Raw genomic sequence first — 25,237 nt, forward strand, 5'->3', positions numbered from 1 at the left:
TAAGCCTTAAAGCAGTTTTAGTCTGTCCTACCTTTCCCTTCTACTTAGAGCAATTATAGGCCAGCACCCACAACTATAATAACGGTATAATGGGATGGCAGCATAGCAGCAATAAAAACCACCCTGACAGATTAACAGTCCTGTCGAAAACTATAATTAAGAATGAGACTGAAGGGTGACTGAAAAAAAGGGGCTAGATTGATAAATGTACAATACATATTCAAGCCAAAACATATTGGGGGTGGAGTGAATTCATGAAATTACAATACCATAGTGTCATGTAAATAACTATAATTATTACGATCTTATCTATTTTAAATATAAATCAAATGGTCCTGTTTGGCTCTCCCATACCCAAAGTTAATTTTGTTTAACTCATTGTTTCCCGAGGCTGAAGATGGCCCTTGCCTACATAATCACACAGTCTCTTGAATTTTGTGGCAGTCCACAGCATAACCACCACCACCTCCTACCGCCCATGCACCTCCCTCTGTCCGTCCCAGCCTCCCTCTCCATGGACTTGTGCTGCAGTCACTTAAACGCGCTCTGCTGTTTCTGTCTTTTCAGGGATTTTTTGAGGGGCACATTGAAACCTTGGATCTGTAATTTACTGTAGCCCTATATTTTTATTTATTTATTGAGGCACAAGGAACTCATTCATGCATTTTCTGCTCCATGTCTTTTGGCTGACATTTTCCATGTTTTGATGTTTATATGAGGGGATAAAAAAGGCCCACCATGCTGTTTCGGACATAAACCAAACGTTCTCTGCGTTTCAGTTTTAAACCAGCCTGTTTTCTTTTTCCCAATAACTGGTAGTGGGAGGACCTCATAAGCCTTGAGTAAGACTTTTGGAATGGACCCATTTTGTGTCCTTCTCATGGCTCTGTCGGCGGTAACTTCACGAGAGCCGCGACTGGCGCAGTAAGCAACTGATGAGTTACATAGTTTGCGACATGGGCTGAGCTACAGCGACTGTTTTGTTGAGAGCAGGTTTGGACAGATTGGAAATGGATAGCGGGTAAGAAAGACAACACTTAGACTCGAAACAGACTCAGGTCAAGTGAGCCATAGACCAATTATTTGAATTTTTTTCAAGCAAAAGTCTGCGTCAGCAGAGCACAGACACTGGTTGGAGTCAAGTCTACTAGTTTCAGGGGCTGCTGTCCCGTTTGTCTTAAGTCCCCACCGTGTCTTAGAATAGAGCTGTGTTCTATAACATTTGAAGAGACGTCCTTTTGTGTTCTTAAGCTGATATTTGAAGCTGATATTCCTCAGCCGTCCGGAGCATGTGGCCGTCGCACCTGACCGTGCTCCTGCTGCTCCGGGGGTTCGGGGCGCTCGTGGAGGGGCTCAACACGTGCCAGTCTATAAACCTGGATGAGCAGAAGTCTCGGCGCATTGAGGCAGTGCGCGGACAGATCCTCAGTAAACTGCGCATCCGCAGCCCACCTGACGATGACAACGATCAGCTGCCGGCCCCAGTGCCCACGGAGGTCATGCTGCTCTACAACAGCACGCGCGAGCTGCTCAAGGAGCGCGCGCGCCTGGCTGAGTCCGCGTGCGACCGTGAGAGCAGTGAGGAAGATTATTACGCAAAAGAAGTGCAGCGGATTGACATGCTTCCCGTACGCAACGACAACAGTAAGACGTTAAGGAACTCAATGAAATTTATGAATTTTTTTTTATTTTTTTTTACACTGATACACAATACTTATAATAATCATGCAGGAGACATTGCAAAAGATAACTGGTCTAAACGGTGCTGTGTTTCCCTCAGATGCCCTGCAGCCTGCGGCCCCAGACCCACACTACAGAGTGGTGCACTTTGATGTCAGTGCAGTGGATTTGACCAACAGTACATTGGTTAAAGCTGAGTTTAGGATCTTCAGAGCTCCCAATCAAAAGGCCCGGGCAGCAGAGCAGAGAGTGGAGATCTTCCAGGTACAGATTATATTTCAAAACCAGTCAAAACATGAAACACTAGATTCCTTTGTGCGAGTCTCACCGCAGATGTATAAACCTATGAGCCAGCGTAGCAATTAGGTTGTCTACACCGAATCACTTAGTGGTAGGATGGGATAGCTTTAGGAGAGTCTAAGTGTGACTAACATTTTCATTTACTTCTTGTATTATCATCATCATTATTATTATCATTATTATTATTTTGATTATTATTGTTTTTCTTTGCAAATAGTTACTGAGACCAGATGAGGATAGCACTTCCACACAGCGATATATTGACTCTCGCACCGTCCAGACCAGGGCAAAGGGAGCCTGGATGTCTGTGGATGTTACAGAGACAGTTAAAGATTGGGTGTCCGACTCAGGTAAGCTTCAGACAATGCTTTACACATACTAAGGGCTCAAAATAGCAGTTATGGAACATTTATTTGTTTTAATCAGAAAACAACTTGGGCTTAAAACTGAGTATCCACTGCCCCTGCTGCACATTTGTCCCATCTACCAACAACATTGTTCCCAATAAGAGTGAGGAACTGGAGGCCCTCTTTGCAGGTCTGTGCACATCTGTTTTAACGTTCTTTATTTATGTAGAAAAGCCAAAGTAGAGTAAATGAATGTGAACTGAATTTAGGAACATCTCTTTTGTGTTAGTGTGATCTGTTTTGTCCATAGGTGTAGATGATGAACAGCTACGTCAGATCAGAAAGCCAGGTCAGGTGAAAGGTCAAGCGGACTTCAGCACCAAAACACCTCACCTCATTCTCACACTGCTGCCCAGTGACAGAATGGACAACCCGGCCAAGAAGAACCGCAAAAAGAGAGCCGCTGCCACAGACGGAATCACCTGCTCCCGGTAAGACCACAGTCACACCCATGACACTCTTTAACAATATGTTAACCTACCCTAACCATATGCTAACCATATGCTAACCAGCATGCTTCATTCTTTTCTTTACCAAAGTTCATTTTGTGGACAACTATGTGCAAAAACATAGTTGAGGGTGTTTAGACAGAATGCCAGTGCTTTATTTAGACTACTAACTGCAGTGGAAAGCTGCTCCTTCAAATATGATCTACTGCTGCTCTCCCATGACACACCATTGGGCCTATTGTTTATGATACTTTTTTTTCAGTGGAGCTGATCACAACTGCTGCCTACGCTCACTCTACATCGATTTCAGACGTGATCTAAACTGGAAGTGGATCCATGAGCCCAAAGGTTATAAAGCAAACTTCTGTGCTGGCAACTGTCCCTATCTGTGGAGTGCTAACAACCACTACAACATGGTGAGTTGGTATTAATCCTGTATTTGGTTTGAAAACAGACGCAGGTCACATCTGTGAGAGTCACGTTAACAAACTGAAAAGTTTAAATTAGCACGGCATGACCTTTAATTGAGCCTAATGTGAATTGTTTGTGGCAGCAGAACACCATGGTTGGCTATGAATGGTTAACCTCAGTGTTAAAAATGGGCTAACACCTCGCAGAGGGCTGCTTTACAACTTAACATATACGCTTATACAACAACCACACCATTCACAGTGTGGCTACAGTTTCACGCAAATGTCTTTAAATGTAACAGTACATATGGGAAAAATATTTGAACCTCATTTACCATGCTGCTACATTAGTTGAATGAAGTGAAAAGGAAACACTGTTTATAACTTTTCTAACTCTTTCTGCCAGATCCTGCCCCTGTACAATAAGTTGAACCCCGAGGCTTCAGCAACACCCTGCTGTGTCCCCCAAGACCTGGAGCCCCTCACAATCATGTACTTCATCGGCCGCACGCCACGTGTCGAACAACTCTCCAATATGGTTGTCAAATCCTGCAAGTGCCGCTGACCAGATCAACAGACAGTGAGCTGTGGATAGTGGTTACTGGCCTATAAAGGCTTATGGGAAGAATGACAGCACAGCTTAAACATGGATAATTTTGTCTCTCTTTGTCACCATTTTTCTTTCACTCAACAACCACCTTCTGATATTGGACACTGTAAATAAGAACATTATTCTATTAAACCTTTACTTGGACATTAAGAAGTGACATGTGATTTGAGCTTCATTTTATTTGAATGCTGCATAAGAAGTGCATAAGAAGTCTTTTAAAAAACATTTTTGCCTAAAGAACTAGACATGCGTCTGTTTGCTTTAGCCTGAAGTGCTGATATGAAGGAGGCAGTGTGCAGAGGTCTGCAGACGCTGCATCTGTAGGCAGATAGAAGGAGAGATTTGTGTCCAGTCGGAGGCCTGCCAGTTCTTTGCGGTCCCGGGCTGAAGTCGGCCCGCCGTAAACAGGATGTGAAAGATTTCCAGACACCGAGCCGACCACTCACGGAACGCTCGATTTAAACACTCCCCTCATGTCCGCTGTGTCTCTGTTGCTTGAGGTTCTGGGATTTGTGGTGGGAGGAGAGAGGGAGAAAAGACAGGCTTTGAAAATGAGATGTGGGATGGATGATAGGGCTGTATTTGGAACAACTACAACTTTGGCAGGCGGTATTTTGCAGCCTTAGCAAATTTGTAACTCTTTCGGTCTGGCTCAAACATTTGGTGATCACACTCCCTGCTCGGTTTCAAAAAGCACTTTCATTATCTTGACTAGACAATTGCTGCTGCCCCTTCATTATCATACATCATGCCATGTTTGCCATTAGGGTCAATGACTGACACAGCCTGCACCACGTGCACGTTGACCACTTGTGATTGAGTGCCTAAAGCTGAAAAGGGAAAAACGTCTTTCCGAGGTTTATTTTAAATATAGGCTCTCTGGTATGCCCGTGGTTTGTGTGTGTCGCTTAGGCAGTGAGAGCCAATGGGCGTGTGTCAGTGTGAGGCTCTGGGTGATAGCACCAAAATAATTTCTTGACTTTATCATGACTGTTGTTGCGTGCTTGCATGTTTTTGCCTCATGCAGCCTGTGAGTGTGCATTTTTATATTTTTTTGTAATGAAAAAAAAACAAAAAAAAAAAACAATGACAATGACAAAACAAAAAAAAAACAAAAAAAAAAAACCCCAAAACAAAACAGAGTAATTATTGCTGTAAGTTTCAAATCTTACATACTGTCCCATAAAGGGAGAGTATGTAAGATTTGATTGTAAATTATATTACCATGACCTCTCTCTGTGTCCCCAAATATGAGGTAGAGCTGCAAATCAAATATAGCTGTACAGCTATATTTTAATGCTATTTTATTCTTAATTACAAGAACATTTGACATGATGCATCCTGTTATAATTATCCTTTGTTTTTGCCAATTTTAATACTGAAATCCAGTTTTCTGATCTAAATCTTTACTACCTAAAACCCAGCACCAGCAGCCAATCATTAATCAGTGCTAGTGGAGCCTCTGCAGCTCAAGGAGAGAATTCTGGTGGCTCCTTCATTTGAGGCATGGCCTCTCCATCCACTGAGAATGAGAAAAGTATATGTTTTCTCTACATTGTACTAACTTTGTTAACTGGGCTCAGGATACATACATACAGTTCCGTATGAAATGTATTCAAAGTTACATTTTCCTGTAAAAGCTACCATCTGTAAGTTTATTTGATTTTTTTTTACCAGTTGATGGCAGATGTTTAACAAACCAACTCACTTTATTTAGTGGATGATGCATTTTTATTTTCTGAGTTAAAGACAGGATTTATAGTCATACATTAGCCAAATCAGGCATTGACAGAAGTAAAAAAAAAAAAAAAAAGGTATTTTTCATAATTCAGGTTATGCATATTGTGATTCCGCTATGTTAGTCATTGTCCATCTTATAACAAGCTATGGTCATTTGTTGTGTGCATATTCCTCAGGATTTTTAGTTTTTAATGTGACAAATGTATGGCCATTCAGTTTTCTGTAGATTTTTGTTGTTTAATTCAGTGTAACATTCTTAACAGTAAGTAAATAGAGGCTAGTGCTCACAACAAAACATAGGTTTAATTTGTGTGTGCACACATTTGTTGTAGATCTATTGCAGCAGTGATGCTCTCTCTGCCAAGAGTAAACTAGCACAGAATCTGTTAGTCTTTTCTCCTTAACCACCCCTTACTATACCCAACCTGCACTTATCCCACAGTGGAGTGACTTGGTCTGTCTCACACTGGGCCCAGTGTCCTTTTTGAAGGTCCGATGCACACTACTAGTACTCACACATAATTTATGGAACACATATTCAGACATACTGCTCTGTTTACATTTCTAACTTCAGGAAGTTTAGGTCACTTTTCTGTGCCTTGAGTTGAAGAATAGTGTGTTGATCCCCACAGCCCACAACACCACACCCCATACATACCCATTACTGCTTTGCATTCACTGCTGGCCTTCAATTCAGTTTTGCTGAATGCATACTTCGCCCTCATAGGCATAACCATACACATAGTTCTTAGGTTAGAACAAAGCTTAATATTGTTAAGCTGTCAAAGATGTATCAAATATATCTGAGTAATGAAGGAATGAGAATACTGATTGGTCCAGATACTGCAGTATTTCAGACATCTAGACAAATATAATGATTAATGACTGTAACTGAAAGAGTCAATATTGTTCATACAGTGACTGAAAGTACAGTGTCATGTGATGAAGAAGCTCATCCAACCCTCTGTCATAACATGCAGCAGTTTAAGTTTTAGTGTAGACACAGTTACTTATTTTGGCCCCGGTAATAGGGCATAGAGGGCATAGTGCCAGCCACTAGTAGTAGCCTTTGGGGTAAGGAGGAAATAGCTTTTTCAACCACACAAGCCAGGTTCATTAAGGACTTTTAGAGTTCTATACTAAAGCAGCAAATAATTTAATTGTTTTGTCTGCCAATTGTACTAAATCTCTCTCGCAAAAAAAAAAAACAAAAAAAAACATGCACAAATCAGGAAACTGAAATTTCAAGAAACTGAAATTTAGTTCCCTGAAATTTCAGGAAATTCAAATTAGGTTTAGAAACACCACCACCTTTGTATATAGGTTGTATGTCATTTATAATGGCTTAGGTTTGAAGAAACAAAGACCACTGAGCCATTAAACACACAATTCCTAAAACTGTCCAGTAGATGGTGTTAAAATCACAACTATGCTAAACTTTGCTTAACCTGTCAATTATATCAGTACTGGGGGAACGTGTGAAAAAAGAAGAAACTATTTGCAATGGTATGTGGCTCAATGGTAGAGCTGCATCACATCTGCATGAACATAATATGTGTTTATTACCAGTTCAGCCAAGAAATGAGGAGATTATGTCTGTAGAAAATAACAAAATGATATACAAAAGGATAACTGTTTAGCCAGCAACTCAATTTCTCAAAAGCAAAATACCCGCAAAATGGTTGTCCAATCTTTTTTTTTCTTTTATTTTTGTCAGAGTTTAGTGGTTGTGTCTGATTGGCTTTCTGATTGGGAAGAGTCTGGGGATGGGGTAGGTTGTTTTTCTGGTACATGTTCATGGCTGAGCTTTCTCATATGAGAGGCGCTTCTCTTTGAGATCTTCCTTCTGGGCTTTCGAGGGCGTCTCTTCTTTTCCTCAAAAGAGGCTGGCAAAGTGCGGTCACTCAGAGTGTCTGATGATTCATCAATGAAAGCCAGGTTTTCTCCAAAGTAATCCAGCAATTTGCAGCCTGCGGCATTTGTAGAAGGTAAAGCAGGGACGAGGTATTGTGGCAAAGGCCTAAGAGAGCCTGAGGGACTGATTTTAGATCTGTATCTATGTCCATCCTCTGCCACAATTGTGAAATTCTCTGTTACAGATAGTTTATCTTTTTCTTGATGAGTTTTAAAATCGGGTTCTGTTTTTACCTCTCTGTCCACCCTGTTCTCTGTGAAGCACGACTGGAGCTTTTGGAGTGCATTAAAAGAGGAGGATTCAGAGCCTGAACCATATGTCTCCCATTCAGAGGCCGATCCTTCCTGGCTTTCCAGACGAGCTGACTGGAGCTCACAGACAGAACGTGCTGCTGGGAGGGACAATGAGCGGGTCAGTAGGTGAGGGCCCAACCTGCCTTGGACCACGGGCGCTGCTACAGCGATACTGACCCTCTGTCTGTCCCGGGACCCCCTTTCTAGCTCCATCATGGAGGCTGAGAGACCAGCCCAGCGGTTTGGCAGGTGGCCATTTTCAGATCCTCCTCGAACTAAATATCCCACAGTGCACTGCGCTCCTCTGCGAATGTGTCGGCGCTCACTGCGTTTCCATTTTCTTCTCTGCAGGAGGAAGGGGTCATTGAACTCCAAAGGATTAGGAATGCGGAAGTCCATGGACATATTTTGGATGTTCTGGGTCCAGTCTATGGCATTAGCCCTGAGCTCCTCCATCTGAGAAACACAATGATAAATCAGCTTGCTTATTGGCAGTTTGTATGTGAGTGCACTAGAGTGAACTCACCTCAGCTCGAGTTCTTTTGGACAGCACTCTTAGCCAGTTTCCAATCATAGTAAGGATTGAGGCAAAATAAGCAAGGCCAAAAACAATCCATAACAGCACTAGGAGTTTAAAAATACCATCTTTACCTTTTTGATAAGAAAAGAGAATCAATAAGTGGCTTGACACCCTCTTGTGCGGAATGTATAATTATACCTTTATACCTGGTACAAAGTCACCAAAGCCCACAGTGGTAAGAGTTACGACCACAAAATATAGTGACTCGATAAAACTCCACTTCTCCACTTTATGAAACACAACAGTTGGCACAGCAAGGAAGATCAGACAGCCGATCAGGATAGAGAGGACAGCCGAGATCACTCGCACAGTGGTCTGTTGGACCTTACGCTTCTGCAAAGAAAGAAGACCAGCTTCATATTTGACAAAAGTTACAATGAGATAACAAAACTCCTTGGTCCTTTTGCCACCATATGCCAACAAATTTAAGGTGTTTGCATAGGACAGACCATTCTCACCAGGAAGAGAGTCTCTATCTTTGCCACAGCTCTCCGCAGCACTGTGCCCATGTGGTCACTCACTCCAGCCAGAAGGATGCCAAACATTGGGATCCCCACCAGAGCATAACACACACAGAACAACTGCCCAGTCCACGTTCGAGGAGTGAGATTTCCAAACCCTGGTCAAAACCAAGAATACAAATATATAAGTGGTATATTTTTATTTGTATGTTATTTAACAGCCTGCTACCTATAGTGGTAATGATGGTGCCACAGAAGAAAAAGGCTGAAGTAATATCCCAACGAGTGCTACTGCTAGTGCTGAAGTTGGCAGGAAGGCTGTTGGCATCTAAACCAGCCTCAGCTACTGCAGACATCACCAACTGAAACAGAGATATCAAGGTGGCGTTCTTTTGTCTATAATAATGTGTAGGAGTAACTGGGTGATTGGGATTGTACCTTTACAACTTCCTCAAACTGCAACTTTGAAAAACATGAGTAGTGTTTGGTAATGTTCTCTACAATGTCTCGCAGTTTATCATAGGCCTCCCTCTCCTGGGACTCCTCCAAGGTGCTGAAAATAAGTGCTCCAAGGCCCACATAGATCATGACCCCCACCAACAGGGCCGAGAGGGTGGTACAGCGCATCTTGGTCCAGATGTCCCGTGGCCGTCCGGGGGGTGGAGGTCAGAGCGTAAGACTCAGGATGCACCGGGGCACAGCTGGTCATAAACAGGAAGTTCCTTTGATAGGGCGCTATGAGAGAAAGGGAGCAAACATGTAAACAAGCTGGACATGTTCGTGGAAAGCCCACTGATGGAGTGACCTTTAATTTTGTATGTGCGTCAAAGACAGTCCTGGGCAGGAAAAGTGTGACAACTGATGATGCAAGTCAAAATTAATATTTACGAACAAACGTGATACTCTTCAAGCATTTACAAAGGAATGTTACATAAAAGCCATTGTTGAAAATTCATGTTCTTTTAGATTTAACTATTTAACAGTCCATACCATTGAGTGGGTAAGTATAGGTTTAGTACATTACACATAGTACTGAACTAAATATTCTGTATTATCTTGTGTATGGTAACATCATCGCCAACTTGCAACAAAAGCATTAAAGGTAAAGGAACAGTCTATAGGAACATCAATGTGAACACAACCTGGCTCATGTGACGATAAATGGATGTTTTTATTAACGGACAGTTTTATAGCAAGGCTTATAGCAAGGCAATGAAAAGTACCTTACAAAGTTAGCTCAGCAGCTCATCCCATGTTTAAGTCAGGCGATGATATCTCCCAGATTGTCTTTAGAAGCAGCACATGTTGTTCTGAAGAAGAGAGATAAAATATCACAGAATTATTTAATACATTCAGTAAGAGAAGCAGTATACAATGAGAACTTAAGATTTGATGTATTTATTGGAAGAGAGAATACTTTCATTATGTATTTCTTCTGCCACCGACTTTGAAACAATTTCACAGACCCATATCACATAAATATGTAAAACATGCTTGTGTAAAACATGCTTGTTATTTTTCTGGCCAACAATAAATTAGTAAATACAAAGTTCTGCTCCAGTCTGGAGTGTGGCAAGTCCCAGAGTTCCAATGTCAGGCCTGTTTCCAAAGCTTTGGTGCAAAACAAAGATACATAGTTATCATTTCATAAACATTCTATATAGAGTGACTTTCTGAAGATAAGAATGCCAGTGAATGCATTGCAGTATGGAGAAGTATTCAAAATCTGTACTGAAGGTACAAAAATACTAAAAAAAAAAAAAAAAAGAAAAAAGAAAATACAAAATAGTCCAGTAATGGGAACATTTGTTACAGAACAATTATTTGTGTGCAGCTGCCCATTTTCCGTATGATATAACTGTTTAAACAGAAGCAGTAATTATAAAATGACTATAAACGTGCCTTTGTACCATTATTTTAATCACATAATTAAAAGCCTGTGAACTCTTGGTTTTGCCTGTCTGTTATCTGTGACATCAGCCTACCCAAGAAGTGGAACATAATAATGTACTGTTTAGTATGGGCAGGGCTTTACAGTGCTGTAGCTAAATAAAGCTTCTTTAGATGAAATTAACCCTAAAAGAATTCTTTCAAAAAGGACAGGCACTGACGTCAGTAAAGAGATCACAGGTTACAAGTGTGGGGTTTATGCTCTGGGAAAGAAGTAAATAATTCTTCATCTGTTCAGAGCCATAGTAGTGTGTGCATACACTATTACCTTAAACCATAGGAACTTAATAATGTATTTATGTATTAGTTTAATACATTCTTTTGGTCTATTTGGTAGAACTAATAATTAGGGTTATCTTCATAAATAATTGTGAAAATAATAATAATAATAATAATAATAATAATAATAATAATAATAATAATAATAATAATAATAATAATAATAATAATAATAATAATAATAATAAAAGTGTCAAAGATTCTAGCAGACTATATCAATAATACTTTGACAAACTAGCCATGTTGTTAAAGATTTAGAGGACGTACCTTTAGTCTGAAGACCTGTTACTATCCAATTTGTTACGGAGCATGCATCTTTCTCTCACTATGCAACAGCAGCTGAGCACTTTCTGTGTGTTTTCTCCTTGGATGGCGTTTCCCCATTCTCGTGACCCTACATCACTCCGACAGAGGCTGCAGGAGGAGGACGATAAAAGGGACAGTGGAGACATGCAACATCCATTACACAGCTGTGGATGTGATTAAGTGATGTCAATGGAGGAAGGAGGAAGAGCAGAGGACCCAGAGTTTCCTGAGTTTTGACGTCCGGAGACTTAAGAGTTCAAAACTCTTTTTAGCTGCTGTTCTTTGAGATATAGACACTTAAGAGGACATGCGCTTGAGCACTCCCCATGGGATACTGTAATGGAATTAAACTGCAGGGTGGGCGGAGAAATCCAGTAGAAATTATTACCTAAAGTTTGAAAATAATAAATACTATTGATGAATTTAAAAATGAAAATAAATGACACAAGAGACTCATTTATGCATTAGTGTATCCTCACATAATCTAGTAAAAATAAAACAAATATTCAGACATTTGGTCATTTAAAGCCTTTTATTTGATCTAAAATATGCAGAATCAAGACAAAGTCAAACAAAAATAAGGCAACTAAAATGTCTCAGGTCCAACAGTTCCATTCTCTCAAAAAGACTGCAGAGATATGAAGGCACAAAGCAGCTCACATAGTGAAGGCTTTAGTGACTTTTCACAAGGCAGATATTGTTACATAAATGTATGTCTAAATTTAGACAATTTCCACATTTTAAATATTTGGTTAAAATTAAATGCATGAATTTTACCAACAAATCGAATCTAGATTTGGAAATTTAACTTAATATATATCTTACACTATGAACTACTACTGAATACAACACAACCAAATAAATAATGTTTGTTCAAATATACAACTTAAGTAAAATAGTAATTCAAAAAACTTTGTATTATTAGTTTTTTTACAAAAAAAAATCAAAGGAGTGTTTATTAGAAACAGAGAAGCAGAGCTCCAGAGACGACATGAGCGCAGTGTTCATCGCCATACATGGAGAGGAAACTGCAGGTTCATGGTGAGTCACTCCGCTGTACAAACATCCACACTCATGTAAACACACACACCTCTACACAGCTTCAAGTGTCTGTAAGCCACAAAGGGAATTCAGATAAAACTATTGCAATTCACAGTAACAATCATATTACTATCAAAACTACTGATAGGCCATATAAACCAGGCACATTCAGAGTGACCAGAGGCCCTTATGATGATCTTTGGAGTAACAAAAAAGCACAGTGCCATTGCTTCATTATTTTGTTCCCAGATAAATCCACATACATCACTTAATCACTACCTAACTGCATCTGCCCCTAATTACACAGCTGGCTGTATTACAGAGGCCCTCGTCAGCACACTGCAATCAGAGGATAAACTAGTGACCATTTAGGCATTTACAATCCACAGCAGCCCAGGTGTTTATTCTGCAGGGCCAGAGTGGGCAGCCTCGACACAGTCAAACAGTAGGGCTCTGTGGCACCACATGACTGCAAATGTGAGTTTGTGCCTGATAAATGAGTTGATGTAAATGTGAAGATATTGTGACTTTAAACAGTTGTATATATCCTCAAAATCTGGGACAGAACCAGTGGCCATGTGGTTAATCGGTTTCTTCTGCCTCTGTTGTGTTTTTTGGAGGGACAGGTACCACTGTAGTCCCAAGCAAACCCCGCCTCACGATATACGGACATGAAGGGCCACTCGGAATGTCTGCAAATCCTGCACAAAGAAGAGATTAAATCATTACAGACTCAACAGGTGTCCTTTTAACCAACTTGTTAAATGCACCTAAATATAATGACTATACTTTAACATACAAACTGACATATGACATATAACATACTGAAACAAAGCTAAATGTTAAAAGCAAGTCAAACCAGGCAAAACATACACTACCAGTCAAAAGTTTGGACACACCATCTCATTCAATATTTTTTTTTTCCCAACTACAAGACAACAAATATATGAAATAAGATTTATGGAATTATGTAGCAAAGAAAATAAGTTAAATAACTCCAGTCATTTTTATTTTTATATTTTATATTAAAATCCTCAAAGTAGCCACTCTTTGCTTTGTCTAAAAATATTTAGAAAGTTATTAAACTTTTTTTTCTTTACTGCATAATTCTATACAATTTGCTCCATATATTTGATGTCTTTCATATGCACGTAAAATGCAGAAAGTAGTAAAAATAAAGAAAATAACATTGAATAAGAGGAAGTGTCTAAACTATTGACTGGTAATGTATGTTCAAACATAAACATAATACACATACACTACCAGTCAAAAGTTAAATAATTAACTAAACTAAATATTTTTTTGACAAAGGGTGGATACTTTGAGGATTTCTTTTACTACATAATTCCATATATCTTACATTGCATATATTTCATGTCTTCTGTTTGTATATAAAATACAGAAAGTAGTGATTAAAATAATATAATAATAAAAAAACATCAGAGTCAGAGGGTCAGGTCATTTTGAGTAGTCATTTTGTGAATAAATTTGTGAGCAAATTAAATAGCAAAAATCCCAAACAAGACATTGGAAATTTGTTTGTTTGCCTGAAATAAATGATGCAAGTAATTGTCTTTGTTGTTAGATGTATTTGTAGGGCCCCTCAGTTTTAGACAGGTGGGAGCGGCAAGTCAAAGCAAGGAAAAAAATGTTGCGAACCAATGCTCTCACACATAGTTTTTTTTTTGTCACAAGATTCATAATAAACAGTGAACTTGGATGAGAGTACCTTTCATAACCACTTCTGGCAGCCCATATGGTTCATACTCTGTGTCGTCAAAGGCAGCTGACAGCTGAGTTCGGTTCCGTCTGATCCTCTCTGCTAACTGTGCTGGGTCAGCTGGGATTGGAAAGGAAGCTGACAACAATACGTTCTTTGGCTGTTGGGTTTCATCAAATAGGACAGGTGAGACAGAAGGGGACTCCACCTCTGCTTCCTCCTCCATCAGCTCAGTCTGCGTCTGCGTACACTGGAGTTCATGTGGTACACACCAGCTTTCCGTTTGAGTGCTGACACATTTCATATCATCAGTCCCAGTGTTGTTTATGGACTCAGTAGCTTTAACTTCAGTACTTGTGGGATTCCAATTGCTACAGTCCAAAACTTCAGACAATTCCACGCCCAAACTTTTGAGAACTTTTTTGGTGTCATTCCTTTGGTTGTGTTGAGTTGGAAAAGTATTTTCTTTGTCAAACTGTTAAGCAATACAAAACAACAAAAAGCATAAACCTCTAGACTTTCACTTCAGAAGGATAAATATTAAATTGTTTTATTTAAATCATAATAATCCAGTACATTTTACATGACTTTTACCTCTGAATTGTTCCTATTGTGGTCTTGGAGGACTGAAAATGGAGGAAGAGTCTTTGGTTCAGAGATGAGATTTTGTTGCAGTCTAAAATAACAAGAATACTTTTAACATATGGCATTTTATACTGTGTCAATGAAACAGAATAGGTTCACATGTCCATATTAAAAAATGTCCATAGTTTAAGATAGCTTTGAACTGTCAGATTGCAGCTGTGTGGATCTTTTTATGGTCAATGTAGCTACTGGGTCTATTCACATGAAACAAAAACTGGCACAAAATTCAGCGTCACTGTCACAAGAATATTACCACTGTTTGTGAATCCAAGTGTTAGTTAAAGTGTATAATGGTTTACCTGGAGAACAGAGTGCGTCCCTGTAGTTTGTTGGAGGAGGAGGACAGCAGTATCTCATCCTCTCTCCACAGAGTCACACAGCCGCTCTGCTCCTGTGTGGCAGTCTGCAGATGACCAGGGCCTCCCTCGTGTTGGTGGTCCACAGGCTCGGACTCTGTGAGTGCACACACAGGTTCAGAAGCCAGTCTCCACAGAGCCAGCTCCTCAGTCTTCTGCTGGTTCTCTTCATATAGAGCTTGTAGCTTCGTCTGCAGTGCCACCACCTGGAGAAGAACAAAAGTGTAGCAGAGATAAATCCACAGTATAGTGCATAGGAATGATTCTGCAGCATAAACTACAGTTGCTTTGGAATATGACAGTTCAAACTGGATGTGCATTAATATGCAGTACATGTTGGTACCTGCTGCTGTAGGTAGCTGATATGGTCCAGTTGTTGGGAGCCTGCCTCTGGCTTTACTTCACTTTCTTTTTCATGTTCCTCTGTGTCGTTGCTGCTCTGTTGCGTCTCAGTGCATGCCTGAACACCAGTGTCACTCAGAGCTGTAGGTGGCTGCCCCTCTAGAGGAGAGGCACTTCCAACGTCTCTGTTTATGCCACAGGGCTTGGGTGTAGTCATCGACTGGAGTTTCAACTTAAGAAGATGATTTTCCTGCTGCAGACTGAGGAGCTCTGAAGTCAAGTCAGCACCTTCCTCACTTCCACTGTTGACGTCATTGGCAAAACTTTGTTTATGTAGTCTTTTACTCTCTGTCCCGTCTTTTATCTCAAACGCAGGTGGCACAGCAGGAATCTGCACCTGTGCCATTCCTTCATCAGAATTATCTGTGACCAGATTTTTAATACAAATAGATGAAGGCTGCTCCTTGTCACGATCTTGCCCTCTCTCTTCTTTTCCCATTTGATCTTTTAAGGAACTGAGCTCTTGTCTAAACTGTTGTAGTTCATCTTCTTTACAGAGGATGGTGTTTTCTTTTTCTTGAAGCTCAACTAAAAGGCCAGAGATGTGTTGACTTTGCCTTTCAAATGCCATGGTCAGTTGCTGGGTCTGTTGTGTTACCTAAAACAGCAGAAACGTACATATACATGAGCAAGATGAAAACTATAAAAACAAGAAACCATCTAAATTATTTTCATACCTGGTTTTGCAAAACCTCAAGTTTTAACTGGTACTGGTTGGCGCGCTCTTTCTCCAATGCATTTTGTTTTTGCAGGACCTGTACTTGTGTTGCCAGCACTGAAACCTTGTCATAATTGTCATCACTGTCTGCATTGTAACAAGTTTTATCCAAGTTTTGTTCCAAATTTTGTTCCAAGTTTTGATTCACAGTTACAGGTGACTGTTGAGGATCAATAAGTGCCATTTCCTCTAATGGAATGACGTTTCCCAATACCTCAGATTTGATTTCATTTTGCTGATTAGTCGACTGGTAAAGAGAGAGAGTCTCGGGTTTGTTAGTTTCGTCAGCAACATTAAGCTCATCCTCTCGGAGGGTCAGGTAAGTCACAGGGCTGTTGGCTGCAGTCAGTACCTTTTCTGCCTGTGAGCTGTTGTTTGGATTGGCTTTAAGCTGCTCTATTTCAGCCTCCAGTTCTTGTATTTTCTCCATGTCTGTGCTTGCTTTGTTCATCATTTCCGCTTCCTGCTGCTCTCTCTCCTCTCGTTCCAAAACCAGTTGAGCCTTCACCTCCGACAGTTGCTTCTTCAGCTCCATGTTGAGCTCTATCATTTCATTCTCCTTGTCTTGAAGCACAGTATTATTCTCTTCATGTCTCTTCTCATATTTCTCTTGTCTTTCCCTTAGAATTTCTGTCTCCAATGCAGCCAGGGCCTTATTTAACCTGTCAACCTCTGAGCTCTCCTTCTCCAGCTGTGCCTTGCACTCCTTGTATTGCTCCTCTTTTTCAGTGATCTGATTGGCATTTTTCCGACTCAGCTGTTTGAGTCTGGTTCTCGCTTCTGTCTCAGCCCGGCGCTGGGCTTCCAGGTCGTCCAGCCTCTTCTGGAGCTCTTCTCGAACGTCACGCAGCTCAGAGCGTAGTGTTGCATTCTCAGTGTGGAGGTCCTCTGAACCCATAGTCTTAGAACTGTGAGAAGGCGTTCTCTCAGCAATAGTTTGTTTGCCATCAGTCTCCAAAACCTCCTCCTCCTTTTTAGTTTGTAATCTACATTCCTCTCTTTGTAAACCCTCTGATTTTATAGGGACATTGTCACTTATGTGTTCAGAGTCAATGCCTTCGCCTGGCTCTCGGTCAGTGGGATAGTGCACTTTGCTTTCTTCCCTCCTTTCCCCCTCCTCTCTCTTGTGCTTAGCCGTGTTGGGGTTGGGCTTTCGGGTTTGGTGTAATGGCTGTGACGCATTAGAGAAAGTCTGGGCAGGAGGACAAATCTGTAGTGATGGTTGAGGAGGAGCCACGGTGGCCTTTTGTTCTGGGGAGAGAAGGCTAAAAGTAAATGATTTTATCTAAACATAATTCTCCCAAAATATTAAAATAACAATATATGTCATTTGTTTGTAGCAGTTTCATTCCAGTGTAAACCAATAAGACTACTAATGGTATTCTCCACCAGGGGGCAAAAGTTAATAAGTTAATTTGATACCTATATATCCATAGTTGTTTTCTTTAAATAATAAAATTAATTTACACAGTTAAAAAAAAAAATTCTAAAGAGAATATCAGGTTAATGGAATAAAATCCATTTGTCAATAGTGAGCTAGTGGCTTACCCTGGAGTTCTCTCAGTAAACAGAGGGCGTTGTCTCTCTCTTCTATTAGTCTCCTCCCATCTTCCTCAAGAGCTCTTTCCTTTTTCTGACTCTGCTTCAGGCTCACAGTCAAAGCCTCTGCCTCACGCAATGTCTCCTAAGGACAACACACAAAAAAGCAAAATATTCATAAATATTAAACAGCTGAATGTGGTGTAATTAATTAACATGGGACCTTAACCCTGCTGCTTTCTTTACATATTATTTAACGTGGACCACGCCTGGAAAATATACATGCATATAATACTCACTCAATTATGAATTATGCTTGAACGAATTATGATTGCAACATTATCAAACCAAAAATAAGCAAATCGGAAAATTCAGAACACAACCCAATTCTATATAGGTATTGTAGATTACCGTCATTTTTGCTTGTGTCTGAGCCTCTTTCTTTTGGCTTTGCTGTAGTTGTCCTTCTGTCCATTTAAGTTTCTCTTTGAGAGTGTCCACTTCTTTCACCAAAGCCTGTTTTTGTACAGACTCCTACAAGAGGAAAAATGATAATATAATAAAATTTAAAAAATGAAACCCAAAAACTGAGCAAAAACAAAGGCTGCAGAAAAGGTATGATATTTTAAACAAGCTAAATTTGAGAACACATAATTTATGATACAATCTAATGTAACATGAGTGTTCAATCAAATAAAAATAGCGCTGTAAAATTCAGATTACTTAGTTTTGTCTGCTGCAAATTGAGACCTGTATTTTCCCTTTATTTCAACACTATCTCCCTATTGTGTTACCGTCTCATATCAGTTACACTGTTTAATAAAAGACGGTATTGTTGAAAGCAAACACAGTACAAAAGCCATTTTCAAAAAGAAAAAATAAAACAAAACAATCTTTTCACATTGTATAGAAATGAAAACAGAGCTATTCAGGCACAATATCATTTACACATGTTCAAACTAGACTCCATGCCTCTTTAACCGCACCATGCAGATAAAACAATATTTGTACTATTAACTGTAAAATTACTCATGACACCTTTACCTTTGCTGCTCAACATTTCCACTGGGCACATACTGACAGGACGAGGCAGAGAAGTGGGGGAGCAGATTGGGAGTGCGCTTCAGAAACACAAGAAAGCAAGAAAGTGAAAAGTGTAGGGAAGGTAAAAGAGCAAGAAGGCGACCATGTGGAAGGTGAGAGGAGAAAGGGTAAGTTTAATGTTTCGCAGATTTTGGCAGGAAACAGGTGAAAAGAGCTGAAGGATGCGTGTCTGCATTATACTACTATTGTTACTGGTGAAGAAGTCTACACATGTACCTTATCCAGTTGAGACTGCAAGGCATTGTAGTTGGATCTGGCTTGTGCAAGCTCCTGATTGAGTTTGTTTATCTCCTGCTGGTGCTGCCTCTCCATGTACTGTTTCTCTCTCTGAAACTCCTGCAGGTCCTGGGAGTAAGAGAGACATGTGTGTGATAAACCATGGTCTCCTTCCTCCCATTCATCACTGTGTTTTTATTATAAGTAAGCCTCACTCGCTGGTGCTGCTTCTCCAGCTCCTTGGTCCGCTGTTGATGCTGCACTCTGCTGCTCTCAGTATTCTGCCTTTGACACTTGAGCTCTTCTTGAAGCTGTTTGGCCCTCTGTTCAGCAGTAGATGCCTGTGGGAAACAATAACGATAAATGCAAATATGAAACTGGGGTAGTCAAAGTAATCTAAAGCCAGACACTACTAACTAAATACTAATTTGAACAAGTAAAAAAAAAAAAAAAACACCTAACAGGACACAATTGGACCTTTCCAGAATATTTTTTAGAATGTCTAGAACAACAGATTTAGTATAAGACCACTTGATAAACGAAACAACCATACATTTACTGCAGGGCTGTAAATCAAATTAATTTGAATTGGTCTTTGTAATAATCACCAAAAAAGACAGATTGACAAATGATGAAATCAAGGTTTATTATGAAACAAGTTTATTCCTGACTGGCTTGGAGCAGGGTTTTTTTATGCTGAATGCAGGGGACTGAAAATATAGTGACACTTCAGCATGGGATAGATTGAGATAAACTGCTGGCTTTGATTAAAATAAATGATTAATGAAATGAATCAGTAACAAAACAATATCTGTGGTTCTAGCTTGTCATATGATGACATCATAACATTCTATAGGCTGGCAGCGTTTTATTGAGATGAGGGAAGACAAATTAATATTAATAACATGGTGCCTTCTTGCAGTGGTTAGCTTGATAGCCTAGGATAATGAACATTTCTGGTAATATATTCAAACAAGTTGGACATTTATGTGTTGAGACCCTTTGCCCAAACAAACAAAGCATGTAGAACAACAATTTTCTCACCCGTTCTCCTTCCTGAGACATGCGCGTATGAGCCAGGCTAAGTTCATCTCGGAGTCTCTGTAAGTTAATTTCTTTGGCAGAAAGCTCCTTCTTATTTTGTGCCACTTCATTTTGGATTGTGTTTATTGTATGCACTTTTGCTCGCAGTTCCTCCTCCAAATCAGTCAAGCGGCTCCGAAGTTCAGACACAGATGCTAATGTAGACACACACAAATAAGTATGCATTGAAGTAATGCAGGAGCTACTTTTACATTACATTTTTACAACACTCCTATGCCACAGAATTGCTCTAATTAGATTAATGAATTAATTAGTTTGAAAAAGAAGAACAAAATGCATTCAAAATAATATAGCCCTGCATTCCCCACAGCTCAAATACACACAAGTGTGTCATGGGGTCAATGTATGTTGTTTGACGGATTGCAAAATAGCAGCTGTCATTTTGCACAATGTTGCTTTTTAAGGCTTGCATAAACACAAATCTCCATATCCAAAGGCAGTCCAAGTGTGTGTACAAGGTGTTACATTTGACATTATCTTATAAACCAAGGGATGGCAATGCATTTTAATATTCCCTCAACCAAATGTGTGGCATTGTCAGAGCATTGGAGAAAGGGCCTTGGCATCTAAGAAATTTCTTTACAAGCCCTTATGTAATTTATAATGTTTGTGCTACAGTCCCCACATTCCTTTAGTTTATCCTTTATCAGTGGTGGTTAGACAGGAGAAATGTCTTGCTCAACAAGAAGTTTGTTTTACATTGTTCTACGTGAGAATTTGCTTAAGCTGTCAAGAAATAATTTACTATGTAAAGGTGATCAGTTTCAAGCTATGCTGGGAAGTGAAGAAATACATTTTTACAATGTAATATACATATTCTACGTTTTGCTTGTGTAAGTGACAAAAACAACTACAGGTTCTAGGTTTACTTACAGTCAGTCTCAGAGTCATTTGAGCTGTTTGTCTTCACACAGAAGTTATGCTCTAGCTGGCTTTGACTTAAAGTGTCACTACATGGGGTCTTTGGAGACGCTGGAGAGGGTCTCCTGGCTACGGGCTTAGGATCATCCCGTTCCCAGGGAAATGCAGCGGAGGGAGTGGAGAAAACGTCAGATGTTTGGTGGTGGTGAGTGCCTCTGGGCTGTTCCCTTGGCAATGAGCCAGAGGGCATATCTGAAAACTGCAGGCGCTGGTGACATACAGATAAGACGGACAAACACTTTAGGATGGGGTTTTTGAACTGCAATGGATTATTCAAGGAAATTATACTGGTACTACTAAGAGTACACAAGTTGGATTACTTGTGTATGTAACATATTTACTTTTTTGTTTACAATTAGATTACTAGATTATATAGACATGTTATGTTATATTATGTCACATCGACTAGAATTTCCAACCAGGACATTTCTGCAAAACTGTACAAATAATTATGTTCCAATAATGCCTTGGGATCTTTAAAGCACCTTTCGAGATACTCCAAACACTAACAATGCATTATTCATCCAATCCATTGTCAGTGGTGTCGAGCTACTTTTGTATCGTGGGGTAAAATTACAGACCACCACCTGTCACTTCAGCCCACACTACATACACGCACGAAACAAGGTGAGTGAAGTGTCTTGCCCAAGGACGCAACAACAAACAAGAAACACTGGTCCAAGCAGGATTCAAGCCTTGTAACCACTGAGTCACTGTTGCCTGATGTTAACTATACTTAAGTGAAATGAGTAGTTTAACCTGTCATATGCAGTTTAATCATGTCTCCATCTCAAAGATCAAAAATGCTCAAGTGCGATACATAAAGTGAATTTGTAGAGATTGCTTTAGCATTGACCAAACAGTACTAATATTTTTTAAATGTTTTTGATTAATCTTAATATTTACATGTATGGTTAGGTGCATTTATTAGGATAAAAACATACAGAATCACAGGGAGGTCAGATTTCCATGTAACAAAAAACATCTAATGTTACAGCTATGCATCTTAACATTAAATATTATTAACACACCAATACAAATAATAATTATGGTACCTACTCGAACATGAAGTCCCTGAGTTTTCCCTTCTTCTCTGTTGCCATGGCGTGCCTCCTTTCTACTCCCTAAAGGACGAAAGCACAACATAAGGAGATGACAGTGGACAGGATCTAAGTGACTAGAGCCAAAGTAGAGCAGGGTAAAAAGAGAAAGACATAAGGCGGCCGTCACAGATTTGGGAACAGTCTGAAGGACCTATTTTTAACTCAGTGCTTGCAGGGCTTCACTGTTTGTTTTTCCACTGTGTATGAGAGATAGCAGTGCAGAAATCAGGGGTCATAGAGTTACACCATACCACTGAGTTCCCAGGGTGAGGCGCTCCAGCAGGGAGTAGAGAAGAGTGTTGTTTCTCCTGCTCTGCTGCTGTTCTGTAGCTTTTCGAGCTCAGCCTCTAGCCTGTAAAAGAAGAGAAAAGTGTTGGACAGTGTATCACAGTAATCTAGTAATCCACATACGGATACAATGATGTTACATGAGTCAGGTTTGTGCAAAGCTGCTGCAAAAACAGGCATAAACAGAAAAACATGTCTCCTATTAGTACTTTTACAGTCCCTAACCTCTTCACTTCCTGTGTGAGTTTATTGGTGAGAGTGCGTGCAGCATCCAACTGGCCCTCTAAAGAGCAGACTTGGGCTTGTTTGCTTTGCAGATCCTGAGAAAGGCGCTCTTTGCTAGTTATGGCCACCTTCGCCTCCTCCTGGACTCTTTGGAGCTCCCTGTGTGATGACTGGAGCTCCACACGCACTTCTTCATACTGTAATTGTAACAAGAATCTATTAATTTAGCATTTCTTATGAACAATTATTAGTTATACTATTATATGTAACCTTGGCAGTCTGCTTCTCGAGGCTCGTTTGAATGTTATCCAGCAGTAACTGTTTCTGTTTGTTCTCTCGGGACAGTCGCTCATGATGAACCTGCAGCTCCTTCACTTTCTGCAGGACCTTTCCAGACAGACCGACTGTCCAGTCCTCCTCGGCCCAGCTCATTTCACCTGGCCTAAAACAATAACATTTTAAGTACTTAAAATCAATACATTTTAATGAGTCCTATGTCTAGCTTGCCAGGAGAGAAGCAGCTTCTCACCAAAGGAAAACTGTGAACAAATATGATTTTCCAACCAATCAGACTTCTGGGATTGTTATAAAAGGAAGTCATAACTGCAACATATTTGGACTCACATAGGAACAAGTATTTGTGTTTGTTTTTGTTGTGGTACTGTGGTCCCAATACCGTGTAAAGTCTCAGACAGAACACAAATCCACAACTGTGTGACAAATGACAGGAATAGACCAGATATGACCTATTTGAACTATTTGGACTGGCAGTAACAAGACACTTTTAAAATCAGTTTTTAAATTGCTCTCATTATCATTTATATTTTCAAAGAATTAAAAATAAAAAATGTTCATGTATTACATTTGTGAGATGAAGCCCCTTAATGGACTGAAAACTACAAGGAAGACTTTTCTGATAACTGATTCAGTGTCTCAAAAGGTCTGATAAAATGTATTTGACATATTGCAAAATTGCCGTTATTACTATTAACCAACTGACCTGGTTGAGTGACATAAAGAAAGGATGAGTTGGATTCTGGCCTGTCCCCAAATACGTGCTCACGAGTGTCAGAAAAAATGACAACTCAAAACAGCGTTGAACAAAAGTGTAGACCTATTAACAGTGCGACAAACCACGTGTTAATGTCAACAAAGAGCATGAACGGTTTGCTTTGTGCTTTTTGCTGGCCATTTATCAGTGTTGACACTTACTTAGCCTCAGAGCTAAAGGCTAACCGCCCCGCAGGAGTAATCGGCACTCACCATTCACTTAAGGCGGACACAAAAAGCACCAATCACCGGGAAGTCGCAGGATGCATGGACAAAATTTGGATCACTCCGCTTCTACAAAAGAATAAAAAATAAAAAACAGAAAAAACAAAACAAAAAGCCGCCTATTTAAGAAGGATTGTATATAAGAGATTAGTCTGATAAGAGCTTTCGTGTTCTCGTGCAGCTGCTGACAGCCAACAAAACCGAGCGGCACGAGGCGGGGCGGAGACAGTGACGTAAGCGACGGCAGCTGGATGTGTTTTGTTTTGGAGAAAAGACCCAACCCTCTGATGACCCCTATCGACAAACTGCTGACAGAACTCCTTTGGCAACGTTCACACGAGGTATCTTTGTTTCATCTTGAATGCTTATGGGAAAATAGTGTGTGAAAATTAGCCTCTAAAGCAGGAATCACCAGTTGAGTTTACCTTGTCCACAACCTGACAAAAATTGGCATTCAATTTCAGGGGGCCCTAAGCTGAATTTGTCTCTGGGCCCCCCTACAGCAGATGCCTCCTGGTTCAGCTATTGGTGATTCACATTTGACAACATTAAGACTCTGCTATCATCACCTTGACCAGTTGTTTTTGTATTTATAGGACCGACATCAGTCTGAACACATCCAGAATATCAAAAGTACTATAAAAGGTCCTTGCACCGGTGTAAGTACATAGCTGCCCTTACCTATGCCCGGCTCAAAAACAAATGTAGGCAGCAGTAGATATTTTGCTACTATAGGTATAAAACTAAATGTAATTGTTTTAGAGGGATATTTAGGCTGCTGTAAACACAAAAGCCTTGTGTCCACTAAAACTTCGTATATTATTTTCAATATAAATGTATGGGCTCTTGGGGCCCTAAATTGTGGAGAAGCTCAACCAGGGACGGGAGTTGAGAATTAGCTTTTGCTACAAACTCTATATGCATCACATCAGCTGCAATGTTCATGTTGTAACTATGTCAGATTGCATTGTCCCTGTCAAATAAATATATAAATAAATAAATAAATAAACAGCTGCTTAGTCTGTTTATAGGCTGGGCCTACCCTGGTTGACTCTTAAGACTATTTGAAGGTCCAATTCAGTTAATTTTTTCCATATCCTCACCTGGCTGGATGACCCTATACCTGATGGATATATCCAATCCATTTGCAGACTTGAACTGCAAATCTGCAAATGGATATTGGATACATCTACAGCCTTT

General features: G+C 40.0%; 3 protein-coding genes across 3 annotated transcripts; 1 reads left to right on the forward strand and 2 right to left on the reverse strand.

Annotated features, from left to right (window-relative positions):
• The first annotated feature begins 514 nt into the window (after window positions 1-514).
• On the forward strand, window positions 515-4,009 carry tgfb5 (transforming growth factor, beta 5). Its single transcript, XM_033974647.2, has 7 exons — window positions 515-1,644; window positions 1,781-1,944; window positions 2,198-2,330; window positions 2,407-2,517; window positions 2,638-2,818; window positions 3,099-3,252; window positions 3,653-4,009. Exons 1-7 carry the CDS (start codon window positions 1,290-1,292, stop codon window positions 3,809-3,811), a joined length of 1,257 nt encoding a protein of 418 aa, XP_033830538.1. The 5' UTR covers window positions 515-1,289; the 3' UTR covers window positions 3,812-4,009.
• Window positions 4,010-7,098: 3,089 nt separating this feature from the next.
• kcnk4a (potassium channel, subfamily K, member 4a) lies at window positions 7,099-11,455 on the reverse strand. The gene is made up of 8 exons (XM_033973748.2): window positions 11,342-11,455; window positions 10,069-10,155; window positions 9,284-9,580; window positions 9,075-9,207; window positions 8,843-9,003; window positions 8,531-8,717; window positions 8,331-8,455; window positions 7,099-8,260 (listed from the first exon to the last, which is right to left on the reverse strand). Exons 3-8 carry the CDS (start codon window positions 9,470-9,472, stop codon window positions 7,310-7,312), a joined length of 1,746 nt encoding a protein of 581 aa, XP_033829639.2. The 5' UTR covers window positions 9,473-9,580; window positions 10,069-10,155; window positions 11,342-11,455; the 3' UTR covers window positions 7,099-7,309.
• Window positions 11,403-24,114, reverse strand: si:dkeyp-115e12.6 (centromere protein F). The gene is made up of 18 exons (XM_033974672.2): window positions 24,026-24,114; window positions 23,033-23,204; window positions 22,763-22,959; window positions 22,501-22,601; window positions 22,206-22,270; window positions 21,099-21,354; window positions 20,166-20,359; window positions 19,337-19,462; window positions 19,122-19,250; window positions 18,213-18,335; window positions 17,811-17,946; window positions 16,222-17,513; window positions 15,486-16,142; window positions 15,086-15,348; window positions 14,736-14,817; window positions 14,151-14,616; window positions 12,990-13,122; window positions 11,403-11,488 (listed from the first exon to the last, which is right to left on the reverse strand). The coding sequence occupies exons 2-17, from the start codon at window positions 23,192-23,194 to the stop codon at window positions 13,004-13,006; spliced, it is 4,368 nt and encodes a 1,455-aa protein (XP_033830563.1). The 5' UTR covers window positions 23,195-23,204; window positions 24,026-24,114; the 3' UTR covers window positions 11,403-11,488; window positions 12,990-13,003.
• Window positions 24,115-25,237: the final 1,123 nt, after the last annotated feature.

The sequence above is a fragment of the Periophthalmus magnuspinnatus genome, chromosome 10 (genome assembly GCF_009829125.3).
Source record: "Periophthalmus magnuspinnatus isolate fPerMag1 chromosome 10, fPerMag1.2.pri, whole genome shotgun sequence".
NCBI lineage: Eukaryota > Metazoa > Chordata > Actinopteri > Gobiiformes > Gobiidae > Periophthalmus > Periophthalmus magnuspinnatus.

Coding starts and splice junctions, on each gene's coding strand:
- tgfb5 (XM_033974647.2), top strand. CDS start 1,290: ATGTGGCCGTCGCACCTGACCGTGCTCCTGCTGCTCCGGGGGTTCGGG. Junction 2,518..2,637: donor ACTGGAGGCCCTCTTTGCAG/GTCTGTGCACAT, acceptor TTTTGTCCATAG/GTGTAGATGATGAACAGCTA. Junction 2,819..3,098: donor GACGGAATCACCTGCTCCCG/GTAAGACCACAG, acceptor CTTTTTTTTCAG/TGGAGCTGATCACAACTGCT.
- si:dkeyp-115e12.6 (XM_033974672.2), bottom strand. CDS start 23,194: ATGAGCTGGGCCGAGGAGGACTGGACAGTCGGTCTGTCTGGAAAGGTC. Junction 19,251..19,336: donor TGGAGAAGCAGCACCAGCGA/GTGAGGCTTACT, acceptor TCTTACTCCCAG/GACCTGCAGGAGTTTCAGAG. Junction 17,947..18,212: donor AGACACAAGCAAAAATGACG/GTAATCTACAAT, acceptor TGTTGTCCTTAG/GAGACATTGCGTGAGGCAGA.
- kcnk4a (XM_033973748.2), bottom strand. CDS start 9,472: ATGCGCTGTACCACCCTCTCGGCCCTGTTGGTGGGGGTCATGATCTAT. Junction 8,718..8,842: donor AGATAGAGACTCTCTTCCTG/GTGAGAATGGTC, acceptor CTTTCTTTGCAG/AAGCGTAAGGTCCAACAGAC. Junction 8,261..8,330: donor CCAAAAGAACTCGAGCTGAG/GTGAGTTCACTC, acceptor TGTGTTTCTCAG/ATGGAGGAGCTCAGGGCTAA.